General features: G+C 44.8%; 1 protein-coding gene and 1 long non-coding RNA gene across 4 annotated transcripts in view; one reads left to right on the top strand and one right to left on the bottom strand.

Annotated features, from left to right (window-relative positions):
• Positions 1-1,406: 1,406 nt before the first annotated feature.
• Positions 1,407-4,316, bottom strand: FOXG1 (forkhead box G1). The gene has a single exon (XM_055291612.2). The coding sequence runs from the start codon at positions 3,792-3,794 to the stop codon at positions 2,322-2,324; it is 1,473 nt and encodes a 490-aa protein (XP_055147587.1). The 5' UTR covers positions 3,795-4,316; the 3' UTR covers positions 1,407-2,321.
• Positions 4,317-5,781: 1,465 nt separating this feature from the next.
• The window catches only part of LOC129489267 (uncharacterized), a 76,047-nt gene continuing 61,342 nt past the window's right edge, over positions 5,782-20,486 (top strand). For all 3 annotated transcript variants that reach the window (XR_010113628.1, XR_010113629.1, XR_008659941.2), the window contains exons 1-2: positions 5,782-5,921; positions 8,555-8,697. This is a non-coding gene — a long non-coding RNA (uncharacterized lncRNA). The remainder of the gene's footprint in view (positions 5,922-8,554; positions 8,698-20,486) is intronic.

A 20,486-nucleotide genomic window follows, 5' to 3' on the forward strand; every position in this document is an offset into this window, starting at 1 on the left:
AGCTCTTTTAATTTTCCTTGCCCTTATATATTTTTCTTAGGCCTCTCTCTCTCTTTATCACTCACCTTATCTCCCTCTCTCTCTCATGCATTCTTTTTGGTGGTAATTATTTTTTCACCATAAAGATCCTCTCTCTTTCCCTCTCTCCACTCCACAGTCCATCCCCTTCTATTTTCCAATATTAAGTATTCAGCATTTCAATTTCAAATCTATTCCAGTAAACTTGCTTCTCCCTTAGGCTTTTTTTTTTTCCTCCCCCTGAGCAACTCTCTAAGTGTTTGCTGATAACATCTTAGGGCCAGATTATTTTTCACTGGACCCATTGTAAGAAGTAACCAGCTTATTCCAATACTGCAGAACACATTTCAGACTACACAATTGTAACAAATGAACAACTTGTCCTCCACAGATTCACCACAGGATCCAATTAGTTACTAAACCTTTTACTAGGGTTTTCTAATTATTTTCTGCAACTATAGTGATTGGGCTGCCTGAAACAATTCAAAAAATGTTTTCATTTTGTCTCACATATACACGCATATACAGTATATGCATACATATGCATATGGAAAGTTAAAACAAAATTATGACTAAGCAAAAGGAACAAATCTCTAGATTGAATTACACAGACATTTAAAAGGGAATCAAATAAATACCTCTACATTGTAAAAATTAAAAAAAAGGAAAGAGGCATTTTACTTCTGAATATCTAGAATTCTAAATTGTTATAATTTTAAAATAAAATATAAACATTGATCTGCAAGCCATTAAACAGGTGATCACTTCAGCAAAATCTATATTGCAACTTCAGCACATCTTTATTAGAACTCTTTCATTGTGGGTAAACAGCCACAAAAATAAATGCTGACTTAGAAAGTATAAATACAAATATTTAAACAAAAATGTTTGCAGCATTCATAGCGCAAATTGTACCTGAACTGAAGGGCTCTGTGTGTCTATATATATTACATATGTGTGCATTATATTCACTTCTATCTAACCATATACATATATTTATTTATAATTTGCCAAGCTCTATTAACAATATACCTGAAACAAAATATATAAAAGGCATTCTATTAACGTATTGGAAATAAACACAGGGTAAAGAGCTATGCACAGAAAATTAAATTATATCTCTTTTTGCTGTATATCCACAGAAACTTACAGGTATCAGCTGAAAAGCCTATACTTTGTTTAAAGCTAGTGTTTGTTAAATAGGCTGCTCCGTGTAAAATTTGTTCACAAAGGGAAAAATATTATTTTCATTTTTAGAGTCAGTTCAAATTAAAGGAGCAGTTTAAATTTTAGTTTGGCTGAAAAAGCCTTTGAATTCCCTATAACTTGATTGGTCTTTAAAAAATTAGCTCTACTTAATAAAAGAGACAAAAGTATCAAGATATATATGAATTTAGCCTATTTTTTATTTCTGTGTGTTCATAGTAAACATTTTTGTAAGTGACAAACACGGGCATATGACCACAGTATCACAATCAAGAAATTTTAAGACAACATTAACAATCACTCAAATTTATGCGGCATTTGCGCAACACAGGTTACATATTTGCAAGGTTTACCTATAAGTACAATAGGTATTAACATTTCACTACATTTAGAAAAAATAAAAGTGACCTGTTAGTGACCACATACATCAAAATATACACAACACAAACTGAAGGCAATCGTTAATTTTGTCCCCTTCTGATTCAATTGAATGGGCAGTGTTGCCAACTGAAACAACTTTCCTTTTTGTTTTTTTTAATACTTAGAATACCAAGTGCATTTTCTAGAACCCAATCTTTGGTCTAAAAGTAAACAAAAGAAAAAAAACAGTTCTTTAAAGAAAAGGACAAAACAATAAATGGCCAAAATAATTTCTTGGGCACCTTTACTACGAATGCTTTTTAAATACAAATTACAGTTTAACATTTTAAAACTCTCCCCATAATTTAGGTTGTTCTCAAGGTCTGCGTCCACCATATAGTTCCATGATAACTTATAATACTGCACACATGGAAATCTGGCGGCTCTTAGAGATAGACTTGTCAGGTTTGAATGAAATGGCAAAGCAGTCACTATTTAGATACACATTCTACTATAATTTTGACTTCCAAACCTTATATTCTACAATGTATTCTCCCCACATTGCACCTCGCTGACACTCCACACCTTGTTAGAATAATAAACAACCCTAGAGACTGAACAAACGTACAGAAATGGGAGGGGGGGCTTAATAAAAAATACCTGGACTTATTTTTTTAATTATCATTTACAATGCAAATGTGTGTAAAACGTTCACTTACAGTCTGGTCCCAGGGATGTTAATGTATTAAAGGGTTGGAAGAAGACCCCTGATTTTGATGTGTGAAATAATCAGACAGTCCCCCGGACAGTCCCGTTGTAAAACTTGGCAAAGAGGGTCTTAAAGACTCACAGGGCAGGGTCGAGGGGGCCTGCGGCGACGTGGAGGAGGACGCGGCCCTGGCGCTCATGGACGTGCTGCTCTGCGAAGTCATTGACGGGTGCGGGACGTGGGGGAAAAAGTAACTGGTCTGGCCCGCGAGCAGGTTGACGGAGCAGGGGTTGAGGGAGTAGGTCCCGGAGCAGGGCACCGACAGGCCGCAGGGCACCGAGGCGGCTAGCGCGGCGGCCGTGAGGTGGTGCGTGGCGTACGGGATCTCCCCGTTGACCAGCCGGTCCACGCTCAGGCCGTTGGCCGTGGAGAAGGAGTGGTTGTTGCCCAGCGAGTTCTGAGTCAACACGGAGCTGTAGGGCATGGGGTGGCTGGGGTAGGCCGACGTGGTGCCGTTGTAACTCAAAGTGCTGCTGGCGCGGGGGTGGTGCAGGGACAGGAAGGGCGACATGGGCCAGTAGAGGGAGCCGGCGCGGTCCATGAAGGTGAGGCCGGTGGAGGTGAGGCGCGCACCGCGCTTGAAGGCCAGCTTGGCCCGCGAGGTGGTGGAGCGGCGCCGCAGCTTGCCCGTGGTGCCGCCGATGAACACGTCGTCGCTCGACGGGTCCAGCATCCAGTAGTTGCCCTTGCCCGGGTCGTCGTAGTGGCGCGGCACCTTCACGAAGCACTTGTTGAGGGACAGATTGTGGCGGATGGAGTTCTGCCAGCCCTGCTTGTTCTCGCGGTAGTAGGGGAAGTTCTTCATGATGAACTCGTAGATGCCGTTGAGCGTGAGCCGCTTCTCGGGGCTCTGCCGGATGGCCATCATGATGAGAGCGTTGTAGCTGAACGGCGGCTTCTCGTACTTGCCGTTCTTCTTCTCGCCCTCCTTGCCCCCCTCCCCGTCCTTGCCGCCCTCGCCCGCCCCCTTCTTCTCCTCCCCCCCGGCGCCGGCGCCCTTCTCCTTCTCGTCCGGCCCGACGGGCGCCAGCTCCCCGGGCCCGCCGCCCGGCTCGCCCTTGCCGCCCAGCCCGTCCGCTTTGGCCCCGTCCAGGGCGGCGGCCGGTGGTGGCGGTGGCGGCGGCGGGAGCAACAGCTGCTGGGGGCCCTTGTCGTCGTCGGCGGCCGGGGCGCCCCGCGTCTGGGGGGGCTGCGGTGCCGGGGGCGGCGGCGGCGGCGGCGGCTGCTGCTGCTGCGGCGGCGGCGGCGGTTGCGGGGCGGGCGGCGGCGGGTGGTGGTGATGGTGGTGGTGGTGGTGGTGGTGCTGGGGGTGGTGGCTGTTGTGGTGGCCGTGGCTCGCGTGGTGGTTGTCGTTCTGGACCGCCTCGGGCACCAGGCTGTTGATGCTGAACGAGGACTTGGGGATCATTTTCACCTCTTTCCTATCTCCCATGTCCAGCATCACCCAGTCGTCGGGGGGAAACGGCGGCGGCGGCGCGGGAGCGGGACAGCGGCGCGGCGGGCGGCGGCGACCGGTGGGTGCCGAACGGGGCGCGGGGGGCGCGGGCGGCAGCGGCGGCACTGAGCGCTCCGGCAGCAGCGCAGTTGGACCGCAGGCTCGGGCGCTGGCAAGTCATGTAGCAAAAGCAGCAACCACCCCTCAGGAATTAGAAAAAAAAAAAAAAAAAAAGGAAAAGAAAAAAAGAAAGAAAGAAAAAAGAAACAACCACCGCCCCGGGGGTGAAGCTCCCTCGCTCCCAACTGTACTTCTTGGTCTCCCCCCCCACCCCCCGCTCCCCCCCCCGCTGCTTCCTCCTCCTCCTCCTCCTCTCGCAGCAGCAGTCACAGCAGCAGCAGCAGCAGCCCAAAGGGGGGGAGAGCCGGGCGGCGGGCGGGCGCGTCCCGGAGCGGCCGCGGCGAGGCTGGGGAGACAGCGATCGAGGCGGCTATAGCCACAATTAATTTTCCGAGCTACAGGCGCACACTAGGGCTGTAAAAAAATTTTTGGTTTAACCTTTCCTACCGCTGGGCCAATCAGAGCCGGCGGCGTGCGGGAGCGTCTCTCTCGCCGTCGACCAATCGGAAGGGCCGGGCCCACCCACCCCCGCCCCGCCCCGCCCGCCGGCTGCCGCCCCCTCGGGCGCTCGCCTCCCCCTCTCCGCGGGCCTCGGACCCCGAGGCCGCGCGGAGCCGCGTAGGGATACGCCGGCGGGAGCACGCGATGCCGCAGCCCTTCCCTGCGCCCCCGCCACCCCCTCCACCCCGCCGGCTCTGCTCCACCGAAATTCCCCTCCTAGGGCCAATAGCTCACATTTCCGGCTTCTTCCTCATTGTACTGGGTCATTTTCGTTTAAGCGTCAATATTTGTCCTTAGTGATTAAAGTTTGTATCCAATTTTATTTTTGAAAGCGGGGGTGGTGGTGGTAGTGGGAAGAGTGGGAGTGCAGGGAGAGGATGCGAGAGGGCAGGAAATGGAGGAGGTAGAGGCAAGGCACTACTTTTCCGAGTCGGACCTGCAGGCCAGTGTCTGGCATTTCTGAGCCAGCAGGAAAATTGTGCCCTTGGTAGGTAATAGTCTAACGCAGCTTCGGATAAGGGGGGAGAGAAGGCCCACCGCTGGCGTATGTCCTGGGGTGTCCTTTACTTCGGGGGAGGAGGGTGTGGGAGAGCTTTGGGAGCGATGAGATGAGGAGGAGGAAGTGGGCAGAGGAGCGCGGGGCCAAACAGGGGTTACTTACTCGATTCCTGAGGCCTGGGCGGCGGCGAGCTCCGGGCTCCGGCGCCGCGGGGAAACCGGGCCTGGGGCTCTGGGTGCTGCTGCGGCGTGCCGGGGCCGCTCAGTAGTGGGCGCCTCTGATGGCCTTCCGAAATGAGAGGTGCCCAGAGAGAAAACAGTACCAAACAATCTCGAAATAAATCAGGTAACACATGCTATATACGTGTGTCTCTTCCTTTTCCTTCTCTCCTGCTCCAGACTGTCGCTCACGCGCGGGGTGACTCGATGTCGTTTTCTCCTCGCCGCTCCAGCCTCAGCTTCTAATCCGAATTGGAAGCGGGTAGCTGCGAGCGATCACCCTGGAAATATTTTCGTTTTGCTTGTTGACATTGGAGGGAAAATAAGGGTGGGCGTCTATTTCTTTCCGGGTTTTTTTTTTAAGCCTTCCTATTTTCACTCCCCTTTTTTCTTTCCGTTTCTCAAATGCTTTTATTTTGTGCGGGCCTCATTCCTGAAATAACAGTATACCGAAGCCAGCTCTTGCCAACCCTGAGCGCTGCTGAAAAGCACCGGGGAGCCTTAGGAACGTGGATCCCACAGTCCCAGCCTCTTGGAACTGGGAAGGTTCGGTTGGAGGTTGAAGTGAATGGGGAAATTGCGAATCGGGGGCTTTAAAAGGATCCCGTGGCCAGGGGCAGGGCTAAGGCCCAGCATTTCCCAGGGATTGGAATTTAGTGGGGAGCACATTGATCAAAGGCTGTTTCATCCCACATGGGCACGAAACATACCACATTTTACGGAGGATGTAGCTCCAGAGAAGAGGGAGGTGGAGGAGAAGCATAAATGAAAAGCACCTTTTCCTTCCTCTAGAAGGTAAATAATTATAAAAGTAAGCATTTCTTCATTTGATAAACTTTCATTAAGATATCTGGCAGATTTGGTATTTAAGAAAACGAAGGAAGGAAAATTGGTGCTTATGCTTGATGCTAAAGTTAAATTGTAACATAAAGAATACGGTTGATGAATTCGCAGGATAATAGGGGGTTATTCCATCCTCCCCACCCCCAGTCGTAAGAAAGAGAAAGAGAAAAGGTTGGGGGTGGGGGGAGGAAACTAGAGAGAATAATAGATAATTACAAATAGCTAGTGAATTTTAAATATGCATCTATTAGGAATGCCACAAAGGAGCTTTGAATATTGGACTAACCTCAAATGTCCTTCCACTGTATGTATGTGTCTTTTCGTATGTCTACATATCTTCTCACTTTAAAACAAACTGTATTTACATGTGGAAAAATTCAAGGGTTCCAGCAATCATTGTTGATAGTGACATGGCCCCAAACATTGATTTCCAAGCTCTGGATTTCTCGCAGGGCCGGGTGAGCTAATGGGCTTTGCCTACCGGCTGGAGAGATCTGTGGGCCTTCCCCTTCCTACTCACTTTTCCTCCTCCCACCTTCTCCCCTCTTCAGGCCCGTTCTTCCTACTTTTCCTCAACTCTCCTTCCTCCCTCCTCCCTCCTTCTCCCTTAGCTCCCCCCACCCCTTCCCCCCACCCTCCATTCCTCTGTCTCTCCATTCCTCCACCTACTCCTCCCAACTTCTCCCCCTACAGCCCCCCTTCTCACCACCACTTATAATGGCACACAGGGCTCCCTCTGAGGTGGACGGCCCGGTACGTTTTCGTAGTCGGTCTAGCGTGAAATGATTCGGTGTAACCGGATTCTTGGGAAAGGACAGGTTACGTAAACATTTACTGATGTGGAGTAACTATACTATTTGTACTCTGATATGCAGGAAGGAAAGTGTTGATTAACACAGAAGAAAAAAAAACGAAATTAGCTGATTGCATGCTCATAAGTGCAAGCTGTCATTGAACTGCTTTTAAAATAGACACAGCTGGGTGTTTGTGTTGAAAAATTTCTTGTGTTTTTGCTAATACTGAAATAAGCATGATTTTGTATACCAAACATTTTCAGATCATTAAAATTTGTAATCTGTGCTGGTTTTAAACACAAAGAAAAGAAACAGAATCATTTCGATGTAAAATTTGCTGATATTATATTAACTCAATCAGGTCTGTACAAATTGTGCATTGTGCCTCCTAAAATCTGTTTGATCAATTTAATACACAAAGTGCCAAACGTGGGTATTGTTTGTTAACATTGGACATTTTATTCAAATCCGAGCTCAGCAGCAAACTGGAGGAGCTTTCCTTCAATACAACACCAGCTCTGACTGATGAATTTTTAATGTTTTAAGGTGTTTCTTAGGTCAAATCTGAGCGTGCATTGTTTTGTAATCTTGTATAAAATTTGAGCAGGTGAAAATAAGTTTTTCTTCTGTTTACTTTCAAATAGCAAAAACTGGAGTTTGCTAATGAGCACTGTAATAATCTGATTTTATATGCTAGGAGCTCATATTGACTGGGAAAATATTTTTCATTCAAATTAAGACTATGTTACATAGTTTAAGGATTGCATGAATGCAAGTCTCTCAAAATAGGATATCCTTATGGGCATAAATAGTATATAGTTTAATGTAATATTTAAAAGCCTATTCTTCCTAATGACAAAAGTTATTTGTAATCTGGCAAGAAGTGAGTTTTAGTTCTTTTTAATAATTTAAATTACACTTTATGTCGAGATGGTGATAGATAGATAGATAGCTTGTTCAACAAAACATGCACTGTTTACTCAGCACCCCGTGTTTGTCTCAGCAATAGCTTTTTTAAAGAACTGCTACTAGCTGAAATGGAGGGGGAGGGGGGTCCTGGACAGAGTATTGTGCAAGTTGAAAGTCTCTGGATGGGGCTTTGTATATCCTACCAGCCAATTTGGGTGCAAATTGGATTTGAAGGCCTGCCTCTGTCCACCTCGGGCCTCTTCCCTAAGCACTTGAAGCCCCATCTTCAGCCCCACTCAGTCACTGTGATTACCTTCGGAAGACAGAGGGAATTCAGTTGTCTCAGACCTGAAACAAATTCTCTATCATTCTAATTTTTTTCTCATGATGGATCTAACCTTGATCTCTCACACAGAAGTCTACAAATGTGTCTATTAATGAATAAAAGCAGAAGTCAAAGTAAATGTAATTTTCTTGTATGTATCACAATGAACTTCTTTCTTGCTCTGTCTGCAGTCCCCCAGCTCCCCCAAAGAGGTCAGGCCCTGTAAAGAGTGAGCAGTTCCAATGGAAGAATTGCTTAGGAAATGAATTAGATTATTCCTTCAGGAGTTTTAATTAATAACCAAAGCTACACAGCATACTTCATCCGAGTAGGGAGCAGAACATTTCATTTTTCCATTTGGCGGTGTTATTTAAGTATTCTTCAGGGCCTCTTTCCTGTTTTCAGTCAGTGATCTGCCTCTTTTCTTCTTGCTAGCTGCTGGTTAAAGGAAGGTGGGCCCCATTTACCTAAAATCCACTCTGCTCTCCATTCCCTGGACAGGGTGTCCTTGGAGTGGCACCCAGCGCCAAGCTCTAGCTAAAGTTCTCTTCCTGCAGATGCACAGAGAATTTCTGACCTTGTGACGTTTGGGAGTGAGGAGATCCCATACAGAGGCATCCAGGTATTTCCAGAGATCCTGTGGCAGGTGAGGTCTGCCCTCGCTGGAGCCAACTCGTCTGTAATATCTTCCTAACAGCAGGTAATGGTGCTAACATTTAGTGATTAGAAGTTACTCTTTAGCGTGTTGTATCATTGTTCTGTGGGTTTTGGTTACAGGTTATACGATTAGGTTTGCGAGAACAGTAGTGAACTAAACTTCTCAGTAAGAGGTCTTCACACCAGGGAAGTGTTACTTTTCTGCAGCAGCCCTGCCTCGTCACTCATTAGGGAGCTGCAGGTTGTCAGCGGCTGCTCTCAGCGCGCGCACGCGCACCCTCAACGTCCCCGGGGGCGCGCACATTCGCGCGTGTGTGTACACACACACACACATACACACACACTCACAGCACTAAAACTAAATTAAGAAGCCGATGATTAAGACAAGCGTCTACTAGGCCTGTCATTTCAGCATCCTTCCATCATAACATTGTGGCACCGGCAATTTTGCTTGAGAACCTCGAGTAAAAAAATCTATGGGAGAGCCTCGTCTATGAGAGTGGAAATGTTTAGCTTGTATAAGCTAGGGAGCCACTTTAAAAGCGAGAAAGTCCAAGGCGAAGAAGAGGAGCAGGAGGAGGAAGAGGACAAGGATGAGGAGAAGGCCTTGACAGAGACCCCTGGGACTCTCCAGGCAAGTCTCTGTGACGCTGTCAGGTGTTCCAGGCTCTCTGAAGCCAAGTACGTACGCAGCCAAAAGAAAAGTCCGTGATCTTCAGCAAAATGTGCATGGGAGAAGCTTTGTCCCGGCATTAGCCAAGGGAGAGCCAGGTGTGGAAAGAACCATGATAAAATACCACCAGAGGGCCAAGGGACTTTAGTCTCTGGAAAAACTTCTCAGTCGAATACTCTGTCCATCTCTTGTAAACATTGTAAACATAATGTCCACTACCCTTTTACTTGTTTCGCGTTCTTTGCCAGTGCCCTCCAGAGGTTGAGTGATTTGCTGAAGGACTTGAGTCCCTGATAGTGTGAAGGCAGACCTATTCCATTTTTAGACCTGATCCAGTTGTGAGAAATGGTCCCACACAGCCTGGGGAAGTGCCCCTGAGAAGCCAATTCCTATTTTTCCTAGTTACCCAAGGAAATGGTGTAGTCAGTCTTTCAAAGGAGATAGGGGAAGCTCCACAGACAACCACAACACAGCACAACAAAACAAAACAAAGAGCTGAAGGGGTGTTGGTGAACTAGAATGAAGGAGGCTAGAGCTCAGGTTCTTAGTTTTAACCCCCAGCTCTATCCCATAGACACTGAGACTTGGCAAAAGCCAGCCCACAAAACAATACTACCTCGGAGTTTCCATCAGTGGGGCACCGAAAGAGGAAAAAAGAAAATAACTTTATATATATATATATAGCTGAAACAAAAACTTACAGGGCTAAAAATGCTGAGCTCTTAAGAGCTGGAGCTCCTCACTATCCCATCACTGTTCTTAATTAGTTGGAGCTTCAATGTGATTTGTGGTAGAAGCCTCAATCTTCTTCTGGAAGTGCTACAGGACCTTTTAGAGAAGGGATGTGTGTGTATGGGGGGGGGGGGGGGTGGTGGCGGATGAACCAAGACTTCTCCTTTGAAGCACACCTCCAAATGGTCCCCCAAATTCCAGTTGTGTGAGAGAAGATGGAAAGGTGTTACTCCTTCGCAATTTTTAGCCGGTCACCTTTGAACTAGTCACCGCTCAATATTTAAATGTACACGGAAAACACTGGACAGTTCAAAGTCCGTATATGAGATTAATAAGTATCTTATAGGAAATGCTTGCACCCACTGAAGGTCTGAAGGAATGAGAGGAGAGAAAACTTCATGAGTGGGGTAAGGAAGCCAGGAAGCACGCAGAGAACCCTTCACCCCGAAGTCTCCCTTTGTGTGGGGAAAGTAATATCTACTAATCAGATCTATCTGCTTTCTTTCAAAAAACCTGCTTGGACAAACCAATGGGCAAGTTTTTACTTTTTTGTGCTCATCTTACACCCACCTGGCCCTCACTCTCCGGTGTCGGTTCCAGTAGGTCTTCCTACTCCAACCCTCGCTCCTCCCCCGCGCCCCTTCTCCAACACGAGGCCATGGAAAATCTGTTGGAGCAGCGTTTCTCAAAAGGTCCAGCTCTTCTCCCTCCCCTGCTTTGCCTCTTGAGGCTGTAACTGCGAGGGTTCCCTTCGAGGAGCTTCGCGGAGCTGGGGCTCCCAGGTCTGCGCGCCGCTGCTCCCTGCGCATACCCGCGAGCTTGCCCGGCGCTCCTTTGTTGCAGACGCTTGCCGAACGCAATCGAGCCAGAGGCCTTGATTCTAGGCGTCATCTCTCTAAATGTCCCCCCTTAAAGTTGCCTTTTCAGCCTAGGTATCTCGTTTTTTGGCACATCAGACCGGATACACACCAAATCAATTTTGGGCTAAGAGGTCATCTGCCACGGTAAACGCGGGGATATGGAAAGCAGTTAAAGGTTTCAAGTCTGTATTGCTATAAAGCACATTTCAGAGTTAAAAGACTGGGGTGCATGAAGGTGACGTTAATTCGAATATTCAGTTACATGTAAGGGGTATCGAACCCAGTGGGGGAGAACAGTAATACCCGTATTTCTCTCCCGCTCTTTGGAAGGAGTCGCCTGCGGGGAGGAGAGGAGAGGATAGACTAAGCTACGCGTAGAGCGGCATCAGGAGCAAGTTACGGTTATCATGTGTAAACAAAACAACTCGACTTCTCTGTGTCAGAATCAACAACATCAAAGGTGTCTGTGGGGGGTCACTTTTATTTTTAAAACAATCCTAGATTCTTGTTCAGCAATTTTAGTGTCTTCCTTCTGGGTTTGTCCTAAGGCACGCAGGAGAGAAAGTAATGTTCGAGAAAAAAGCTGGGTCGGCAAATTTGGCTCCGGAGCCTATGAACTATGAATCACCGCGGTGAAGAGGTTTTCTTTTCTTTCTTTCTTTTTTTTTTTTTTTCCTCACCCTCTTCTTTTCTCCCGGAGCGTGAACTTGTTAGATAAGATAGATGAGGCTACAAGGAAATAGAAACGCTGAAAAAGCCCAGCTCCTTTGGAGAGCAGCCTGTGGGGCTGGCAGGCGGCTGCCGCGCGCCCTCCCCCAGCTAAGGGGCACCGGGGTAGCTCCGGAGCTGTCCCAACTTGGGCCTCCTGGGCCCCCCGCGGGGCCAGACATCGCGCTCAGATCGCTGCCTTGGCCATCTTACCTTTTGGCCATAGAATAAACACCCCGAAAGACGAGAGAAAGGCCTCTATTTGAGCTGAGTGTCTGCTCTCCCGCTCGAAACACAAAACAGGGCCCGCAGGTTTTCCTAGAGGAAGTCCCAATCACAAAACGGTCGGACAGTGGGAGACGCTAGAGAAATCTGGAATTACACATGAAACCTTATTTTCCTAATTAATTAAAATAATTCTCTTTTCCTATTTATATGCATACACACGCTACTGATTACACGTCCCTATTTACTTGAAAAAAATGCTTGGAGTATCTTTAGTACACAATGCTCATTCTTTGTCCCCTTGAACATTTACAGCTGATAATGTGGCTGGTTGGGATCAATTAGCACTGGATTTTGCCCCAGGATTGCTCCCCAGGGTGGACAAGTGGAGCCAACTCATCTCCAGCGACTTTTACTTCGCTCACGTGCATATCCACGCCAGGGCTGCAGAAGCATTTCAAAATCCCCAGCCTTGGTTTCACTTGATTTTGTTGTTGTTATTGATAAATATTGGGTCATACACAAGCCACTTGTCAGAGCCTTTGGCTCCATCTCGCAGCTGCAGCTCCTAGCGGGACGTTTGAGTCTTGTCCTAGGAACTGGAAGGATTTACTGGGAAAAGATTTACACATTCTCTGCTCCTTCAGTTTTGGAGATGGTCCCTTAAGATCATATCATATTGTCTGTCTGCTTGCTGTCACATTTATTTCTTGATTGTTCCGATATGTGAACAATGGGAAGATGTGTGCATCTTTTCCTCCTATCTTTTTAAAACAATTATTGAAATGGTTTAAAAGGAGGGGAGGGAGAAAGTGTTGATCCCAGTTCTTTCCGTATATTTGGAACCAAAAGAACATAGGCAAATAGATGATTGTTTTAATTGTCGGTGTGGGGGGTGGGTTGGTAGGTAGGACCTTTGGGGTTTGTGTAATTGGAGTAATAAATACAGTTGATCTTTTAGCTCTGCCGTATATATTCTTTCCCTTGATACATATTGCACATGAAATGAACCCATGGTCTACTTGTCTTAGCATGTTTGAAGCCCCAGACGCCCAACAGTATCATTACAGGAAAAAGACAGAGCCCCCAAAGACTCCAGGCAGGAAGGTGACTGTCTTTGGGGCCAATGGGGAATTTATCTTGACGTTGAACTTTTCTGGGAAGTGCACCCACTCGCTCAGACTCCCTTGCTGCGCAGAGTTCAGGTCTTCCCCATGCTGAAGTGCGGGGAGGAGGTGTGGAAAAAAACAGCTGATTTTTGACATTTCAAAGGGACTCTTTCTATTTATCAGTGTTACCGAAGTGTACGTTACTGGAGAAACAACAAAACAAGCATAGAGCTGCAATTTTCAAGAAAATAGGATTCCCAAATATAAAAATAAAAAAGTAGCAGATAAGATGTATAATTCAATCAAATTACACAAAATTGCTTGAAAATCTAGAACAGTAGCGATCCATTATGCCTCTGTTTTATTAGTGACAAGTACAATTACTCTAAAATAAAGAACACTGGTGAATATATAATTGGCTGTAATCATGTTAGTGTTTGAATAAAAATGACGGGAACATTTAACACTTTGACAACAAAATGTTCAGAAATAACTTATTTATTCAAACAGTTTTTATTTTCCACCAAGTGAAGGAGAAACACAGTTTGCTTAGGAAAATCAATGACTTTTCCCTGCAATAAATAAATATCCAAAAGGGGGAAAAAACAGCCCCACACCTCTATATTATCACTGATTATTTTTAACCAGCAAGAAGCTTAATCCTGTGTTTGAAGTCAGCGCTCATCTAGTGGTTGTTTGGTACCAAAGTCCGCCACCTAGAGGAAGAGCTCTGCAGCCCGGAACCCCTTTTCCCGCGGTGACCCCGGGAATCAAAGTTAATATTCCTTTGCAAATTGCTCTCCAAACTAACTCCCCCTCCCTTTCCTCCTCACGTCCCCTTTCGCCCTACAACATCGTCACAATATTTTCTTAGTAATTGCTCTGCACAATTGACAGAAGCGCCGCGTCTCCGGCAGCGCTGTGCTCTCCCAGGAAAGCGTGAGGGCGCCTTGGGGAAGCAGGTCAGGGAATATTTGGTTCTGGAGAGACAATCCACTTTCATCCACAATGGTCTAGAGCAGCCTGACTTGGGGGCTCATAAAGTGACGGCTGATGGAGGCATCGCCACATTCCAATGCATTTTTTAACCCTGGGCTTTCTTAGAAAAAACAACTGGGATCCCCAGGTACCGCGGGGCTATTCCCGACTTTTCCCCAGCGCCCCCACTCCCCACCCCAAACGCAAAGATCTGAGATCTCTGCTTTATTTAATCATCTACTCAGTTATTGGAGCTCAGTGAGTCCTTTTATTCTCCTAGGTGGGTTGCTTGAAGAACTGAGTTACAAAGGTATTAAAGAGGAGGCCGTGTTTGCAGGGGTCCCCCTGTGGTCAGGGAGACCGACTCAGGAGAACCCCCATGTTTTTACACTGAGCTGAGCCTCAGTGTAAAGTGAGTTTCAAGTGTAAAGTGAGTTTCAAGAAACTTGGGCAGTGTGCGGGAGAATTTGGGGTTGTACCCGGAAGCACCAGGAGCCTTTTTGGATTTTAGTCTTGGTGGATTCTATCGGCTCCTCACACAGAAAAGCCAACCTCACTCTTCAATCTCGAGCTCATCCTCTCAAGTAATTATTGGGGAAGGGAGATGCTAAATGAGGGAGCATGGGGCTCTGGGAAGAAATTTAACAACAGCATTCGAGCGCTCAAATTCTCCTTAACACCAGTGCTGCAGATTCTGCTGCGATCCCCGCTCTGGCCCTCCAGGAATGTCTCCCCGCCCCACTCCTCCAAAGTTTTGTTTTTATTGCTTTAGGGCACTTAGAATATTGTTCAAGTTGAGGATTTCCTAGAAAGGCGAGGAAGGTAGAGAGAGTTGATTTAGTTTTGAAAAAAAATAGTTATTAATAATAAGACTTCAACTGGGTTTCATTTCTTCTAATTTTCCTTCCTGTCCCCTCCTTCCCTCCTTCCCTCCTTCCCTCTTTCCCTCCTTCCTTCCTTCCCGCCTGCCTGCCTGCCTTCCCGCCTTTCTTCCTTCCTTCCTTCCTTCCTTCCTTCCTTCCTTCCTTCCTTCCTTCCTTCCTTCCTTCTTTCCTTCCTTCCTTCCCTGCTTTTTCTTCCCTTTTCTCTTTCCTCTCTCTCCTTCTCCCTTTCCCTATCTCTCTCACTATTTCTATGTCCGTCTAACTGTATCTCATCTACCTCCCTAAATGTGAGAGAAATGAAGCCTCGTGAAGGTGATGGAGGTGACCATTTTCATTCTGACTTCCAGAACCTCCTTAATTGTCAATTCTTAGTCCCAATGCTGGAGTTTGAAAGGCATCCCGGAGATGATTCTTCTCCCTCCCAGAGAGGACCTCAGAACCATGGTCTAAGAAGCTATTTTTCTGACTGTGAAATTATTTTTTAAGACAGCTGAAATAAATATATATTTTTAAAATAAGCCTCTGAAACTGATGCCCCGGTGCATGCTTCCTCCATGGATTGAGGCGCTCCCTAAATTCACTCCACCCAACCCCCTAGGAGCTTAAGCCCTCAGAAATGTTTTGTTTTGTTTTATGCAAACTAGCGCTTCCACTCTCAACTCCCAGGTCTATCATTCCTCTCCCGCATTATATTAACGGCGATGTTAGCCTTTCCCTACGTGTTTAGGCTGCTAATGCCGGCCACTTAACGCAACAAAAATGCTCATCTGTGGAGATTTTCCCAAGGCTAGCTGCGATGTTGGCTCCTTTTTCTTTTCTTTTCAGGGCACGTCCATTCCTCCCTGCCCCCTTCTTCTTTTCTTGAGATGGGGACTGGAAAAAGGGTCCAACAACTCTAAGCGAGTGTGTGAAGTTTCCCCCCTTTCTCTTGCCTGCCAATCCATCAAGTGGGGTGGTGAATTTTTGGTTTTCTCTAGAGAGCATGACTATGGAAGCCTCAGCGTAGATTGGTTGCCTCTCTCAGTTAACTTGCGTTCTTCTTCTTCTTCTTCTTCTTTTTTTTTTTTTTTTTTTTTTCCCAGTCATGACTTTCCTTTCTCCTCACCTTAGTCAGTGAAAGCAGTTGGGGATTGCCCTCACAGTCCTTCTGCACCCTTCCTAGCCCCAGGCTTCTGAAGAAAGCTCCACTGGCTTTCTTTTGTATTGACAGGGAAGCTGGGTTGGAGATCCCCTCTGTATTGGATTGTGTGTGGGTGTTGTGTATGTTTGCTTAGTTTTAATAACTTTATGAGGGAGACTCTCCTGAGCTTGTTGACATTTTTCTTCTATGGGGAGATTTTCTGGAGCACGGAATCACCTTAACTTAGATAATGACCGTCTATTAGGCTTCTTACTCTTTCAAGTAAATTTAGCCTGGGAAAGTCATCTGCCCTCATGATTAATACGTACCTAGTGTCCAAGGAGAAGACCATCAGGGGCAATGCAAAGTGAAACTGACTTAAAGGGTAATAAATATTACCCAGTGGGTTTTGATTTAAAAAGATGAATATCGTCATTGTTCACAGCTGGAACACGTTTACTTCTTAAAAGCTGGTGAAGTGCAGACATGAGAACTGTTTTCCCGACTCTGGCTCTAGCACTCTTTTCCTATGGATCCTTAGGCAAGTTATTTCATCTTTCCAGTTTTTTCTTAATCTGGAAAATAAGTGACCTGCAATCATTAATATATAACATATCATCCATTCATCAAATTCCCAACAACACTACCACTAAAATATAACTTTAAAAACCATAAGAATCTTTAGAAAATATTTTTTTGGGTTCGTGGGGGGAAGCAGGAAGAAAATCTCATTCAAACGGCAGCAGCGACATCTAGTGCCCATAATGCTCAATTGTAGCAGTGAAGGTATGGAATAGTTTACTGAGTTTTTGGAGGAGAGAGCCATGGAGGCTTTTCTAATAAATCCTGACTGTCTGTCGGGCAAACAATAGTCTTTTGATAATGAAAAAAAATTCTAAGCTTTGATTATGGTAATAAGACATAGATAGACAACGGTTTTTACCTCGAATATGCACATAGGGCAATTAAAGTTTGTTATGAGTATTCTTCCAATGCTTTAAATTCCATGTCAAGGAACTAGTTCTAAAAAGTAATTTTATTTTGAGGGGGGTTGCAATTTATTTACCTAATTTTCCAAATTATCACTAAATGTGTTTCTACACAAATACTTAACAAAATTTAAAAAAAGAAATTTTTGATATTTTCTTTTATCTGAACTAACCACGTTGATTGGAGATAATTATCTATTGAATATCAGGGAACATACTAAAAATAACAACATGTTTTAAGTAATCACATATATGCCCTGTCTATATTACCTTGGCTGAAAATATTTTAGAATTCAGAGAAATGGAATTCCTATGTCTATATGGATTCTGTTTCTTCTTCTTACAGCAAAGACTAAATAAACTATCTGGGCACAGGAAAAATCTTAGCAATGGCAGACTGCAGAGCCCCAAACTTTTCAGAATAACAATTTCAGCATTTGCTTGGCATTTAACATGTTAGAGAGAGAGAGAGAGAGAGAGTAGACCTCTTCTCATTCCCTGTGACTGTAAGCTGCCCATGTGCATGGGTGTAGTTTGTGCATGCACTTGCTGAAGTGTGTGTTTAATTTCCTAATAGCAAAGCAGCTGATGACTACTGGAATATGGATTCATGTTTTGTACCTTTAAGGGAAACCAATTTTGTTTATTCTATTTTATTTTTCACCAATATTTCCTAGATTTTACTATAAAATTTGGTCACTGGCATGCTGTCTGGATAGTTCTAGAATAGTAAGATAAATATACAAGTTGTTAACACTTGGGGGAATTTGAGGTAGTCACAACACTTCTTTTGAACCTTAGTTTTCTTATGCACAAAATCAGAAAGTTGACTCTGCTATCCCTTATAATTCAAAAGATTTTTAAGTCAATAAATCATCACCCTTCATTTGAGAAGACTCTCTTCTGATGTCCTCATTGTTATTTGCAACTCTTCCGTGTCACTCCTGAGTTCTCTAGTTAGGCATCTCATCAGAAGTGAGAATTGATGAGGCAGCCCTCCATCTTCTCTATCTTCCTGTCTTGTTCTTTCCCTTTTTCTGCTTTTAAAAATAACAAAAATCTCAGACACTCTAGTCACCATTTACTAACTCATTGGCATGCACTCAGCTCTCCCTTGCTATCCATCCAGAAAAATCATAATGTGAGATAGGACCAAACCGAACACAAAGCTGAGGCAGCTGTATTCAAGTTTTTTAACATGTTCCCATATCCTCATGGTGATGATTAATTATTATTATTATTATTGTTATTTTTAGGAACCAGAGCCAAAGTATTCTGGCTGCAAATAGCCCACATTTTTCTCTCTGCTTCTGTGTCCCTGTGAATAAATATCTTCAGGAGGATGCAATAAAATGTCTCCAAATTCAATCTGACTAGGAACATCATTACACACTTTTAGCAATAAGACTGTTCACAGAAGGCAAATATCACTCCGTGATGCAAATATGCTCAGCATTTAATATAGACCTCAGGGAAGCTGAAGACACACACACATACCCACGCGCACACATACACATGCGTGTGTGTGTTTGTGTGTATATATATATACACACATAAATGTATATATGTATGTATATAGAGTATCATATATACATTGACCTGGGCTGATAGAAAAAAACAAGTTCATTACAGGGAAAATTCTAAATATATCAAAGGTTTCTTTCTTAGATGCCCTTTTGTTGTTCCCTAGAAAACTTCTTACTCTTCCTACTACTTGGACTTTTATTTAAAATTCCTTATGCTGTATAAAGTTCACAAGACATGTTTTCTTCTGTAGATTTTTCACAGACCTCATAAACACAGGTATTATTCTATTTTAGAAGTGAGGAGGGTGACCCAGACAGACTAAATTACTTGCTTAAGATCACATCACTAGGAAGACACAGAAAAGGAGTGTGAATCCTGGCTTTGGGCAGGCCGCAACTTACACTTGGTCATTTTTAGGGTTGGAGCCTTCACACTGGGAAACAAGGGGATTGGCTGAGGCTGTTCATTAAACTTCACCAGGATTCCACCGCATATATTTGAGAAATCTCAACTTTAAAAGAATTTTGGGACCTCTAGTCTGTGTTTGCTACTCCTCATTCATGTATGATTTTCCCCTCTTAACACCAACAATTTTATATTCTTTCTACAGGAAGGATAATCTTTGGAAAAAGGGTTGTACTCTAAACATTTTTATTAATTATCTTGGAAACTAAGATTTTAGAGTTGGAGGGAATCTAAGACATTTTGTGATTCAGCAGCTCTGGAGTGAGATGATTGTCCGAATCAATGGCTCCTGAGAACTGTGTGAAATGGGAGTCCAAATTATTGTGAGTTCTCTGGTGTTGCTTCCTACCCATCTCCCTGGATTTTTGGCTTTATGCATTAATACATTTGTTTACTCCATTCTTGCTGGCCACCCTGTGGACTAGTTTTCCAAGCGGCTGCATTTTCAGCAGCACACTGTGGACCTAGCCAAGCACTTTACTCTCAGCTGAGAGCTGTTAAGCCTTCCTGGATCTATTTTCTCTCAAGTAGCTCTCTGCTGCCCTCAGCTGGTGTTCAGCCACCAGAACTAGCTAGCCTTCAGCATTTACGCGAATCCACTGTACCCTGGCTTCAAGTCAGATATGGGAGCATCATTAACCACACTGTTTATGGCTTTTACAGCATGGAAAAATAGAACCCAGGCCCATTCACGTCCACTTGTGCCCCAGGTTCTCACTTTCTACAAGTCTGCAGATGGGCCATGAAGGAGAATATCTGATTTTCACATATGTGTGCCAGAGTATTTGGAAGGGCTTACATGAAAATGTAAACTTTTTCTTTAATTATCAAATTGAGATACACTTCAGCTGATAGACCAAATTTTTGAACATGTTGTAGTTACTCTTAAGAAATATGAAACATTTTGTCTTTGATGTAAACAAGATATGAAGAATCATATGAAATCCATGAATTACTTGTAAACTTTCTCATTTATTCAATAAATACATATTGGACACATACTGTACACTAGACATTATTATTGGTGCTAAGAATATAGCACTGGATAATGGAGGCAAAATCCTCTTCTGCCTTTATTAAGCTAACTTCCCAGTTAAGGAAAATAGACATTAAACAAGTAAATAAGTAAAATACATTTTAAGGAATGTAACATTCCCATGTCTATTTCCTACCCCAAGTACTGTAGCGATTCCACGTTTTATTTATTTATTTATTTATTTATTTTTATTTATTTATTTTTTGAGACGGAGTCTCACTGTGTTGCCCAGGCTGGAGTGCAGTGGTGCAATTTCGGCTCACTGCAAGCTCTGCCTCCCAGGTTCACACCATTCTCCTGCCTCAGCTTCCCAAGTAGCTGGGACTACAGGCGCCCGCCACCACGCCCGGCTAATTTTTTGTATTTTTAGTAGAGATGGGGTTTCACCGTGTTAGCCAGGATGGTCTCGATCTCCTGACCTCGTGATCCACCCGCCTCGGCCTCCCAAAGTGCTGGGATTACAGGCGTGAGCCACCGTGCCTGGCCACGATTCCATGGTTTTAATAACATTTGTAGTAAAGTTAAA

This window comes from Symphalangus syndactylus, chromosome 9 (assembly GCF_028878055.3).
Source record: "Symphalangus syndactylus isolate Jambi chromosome 9, NHGRI_mSymSyn1-v2.1_pri, whole genome shotgun sequence".
Taxonomy (NCBI): domain Eukaryota; kingdom Metazoa; phylum Chordata; class Mammalia; order Primates; family Hylobatidae; genus Symphalangus; species Symphalangus syndactylus.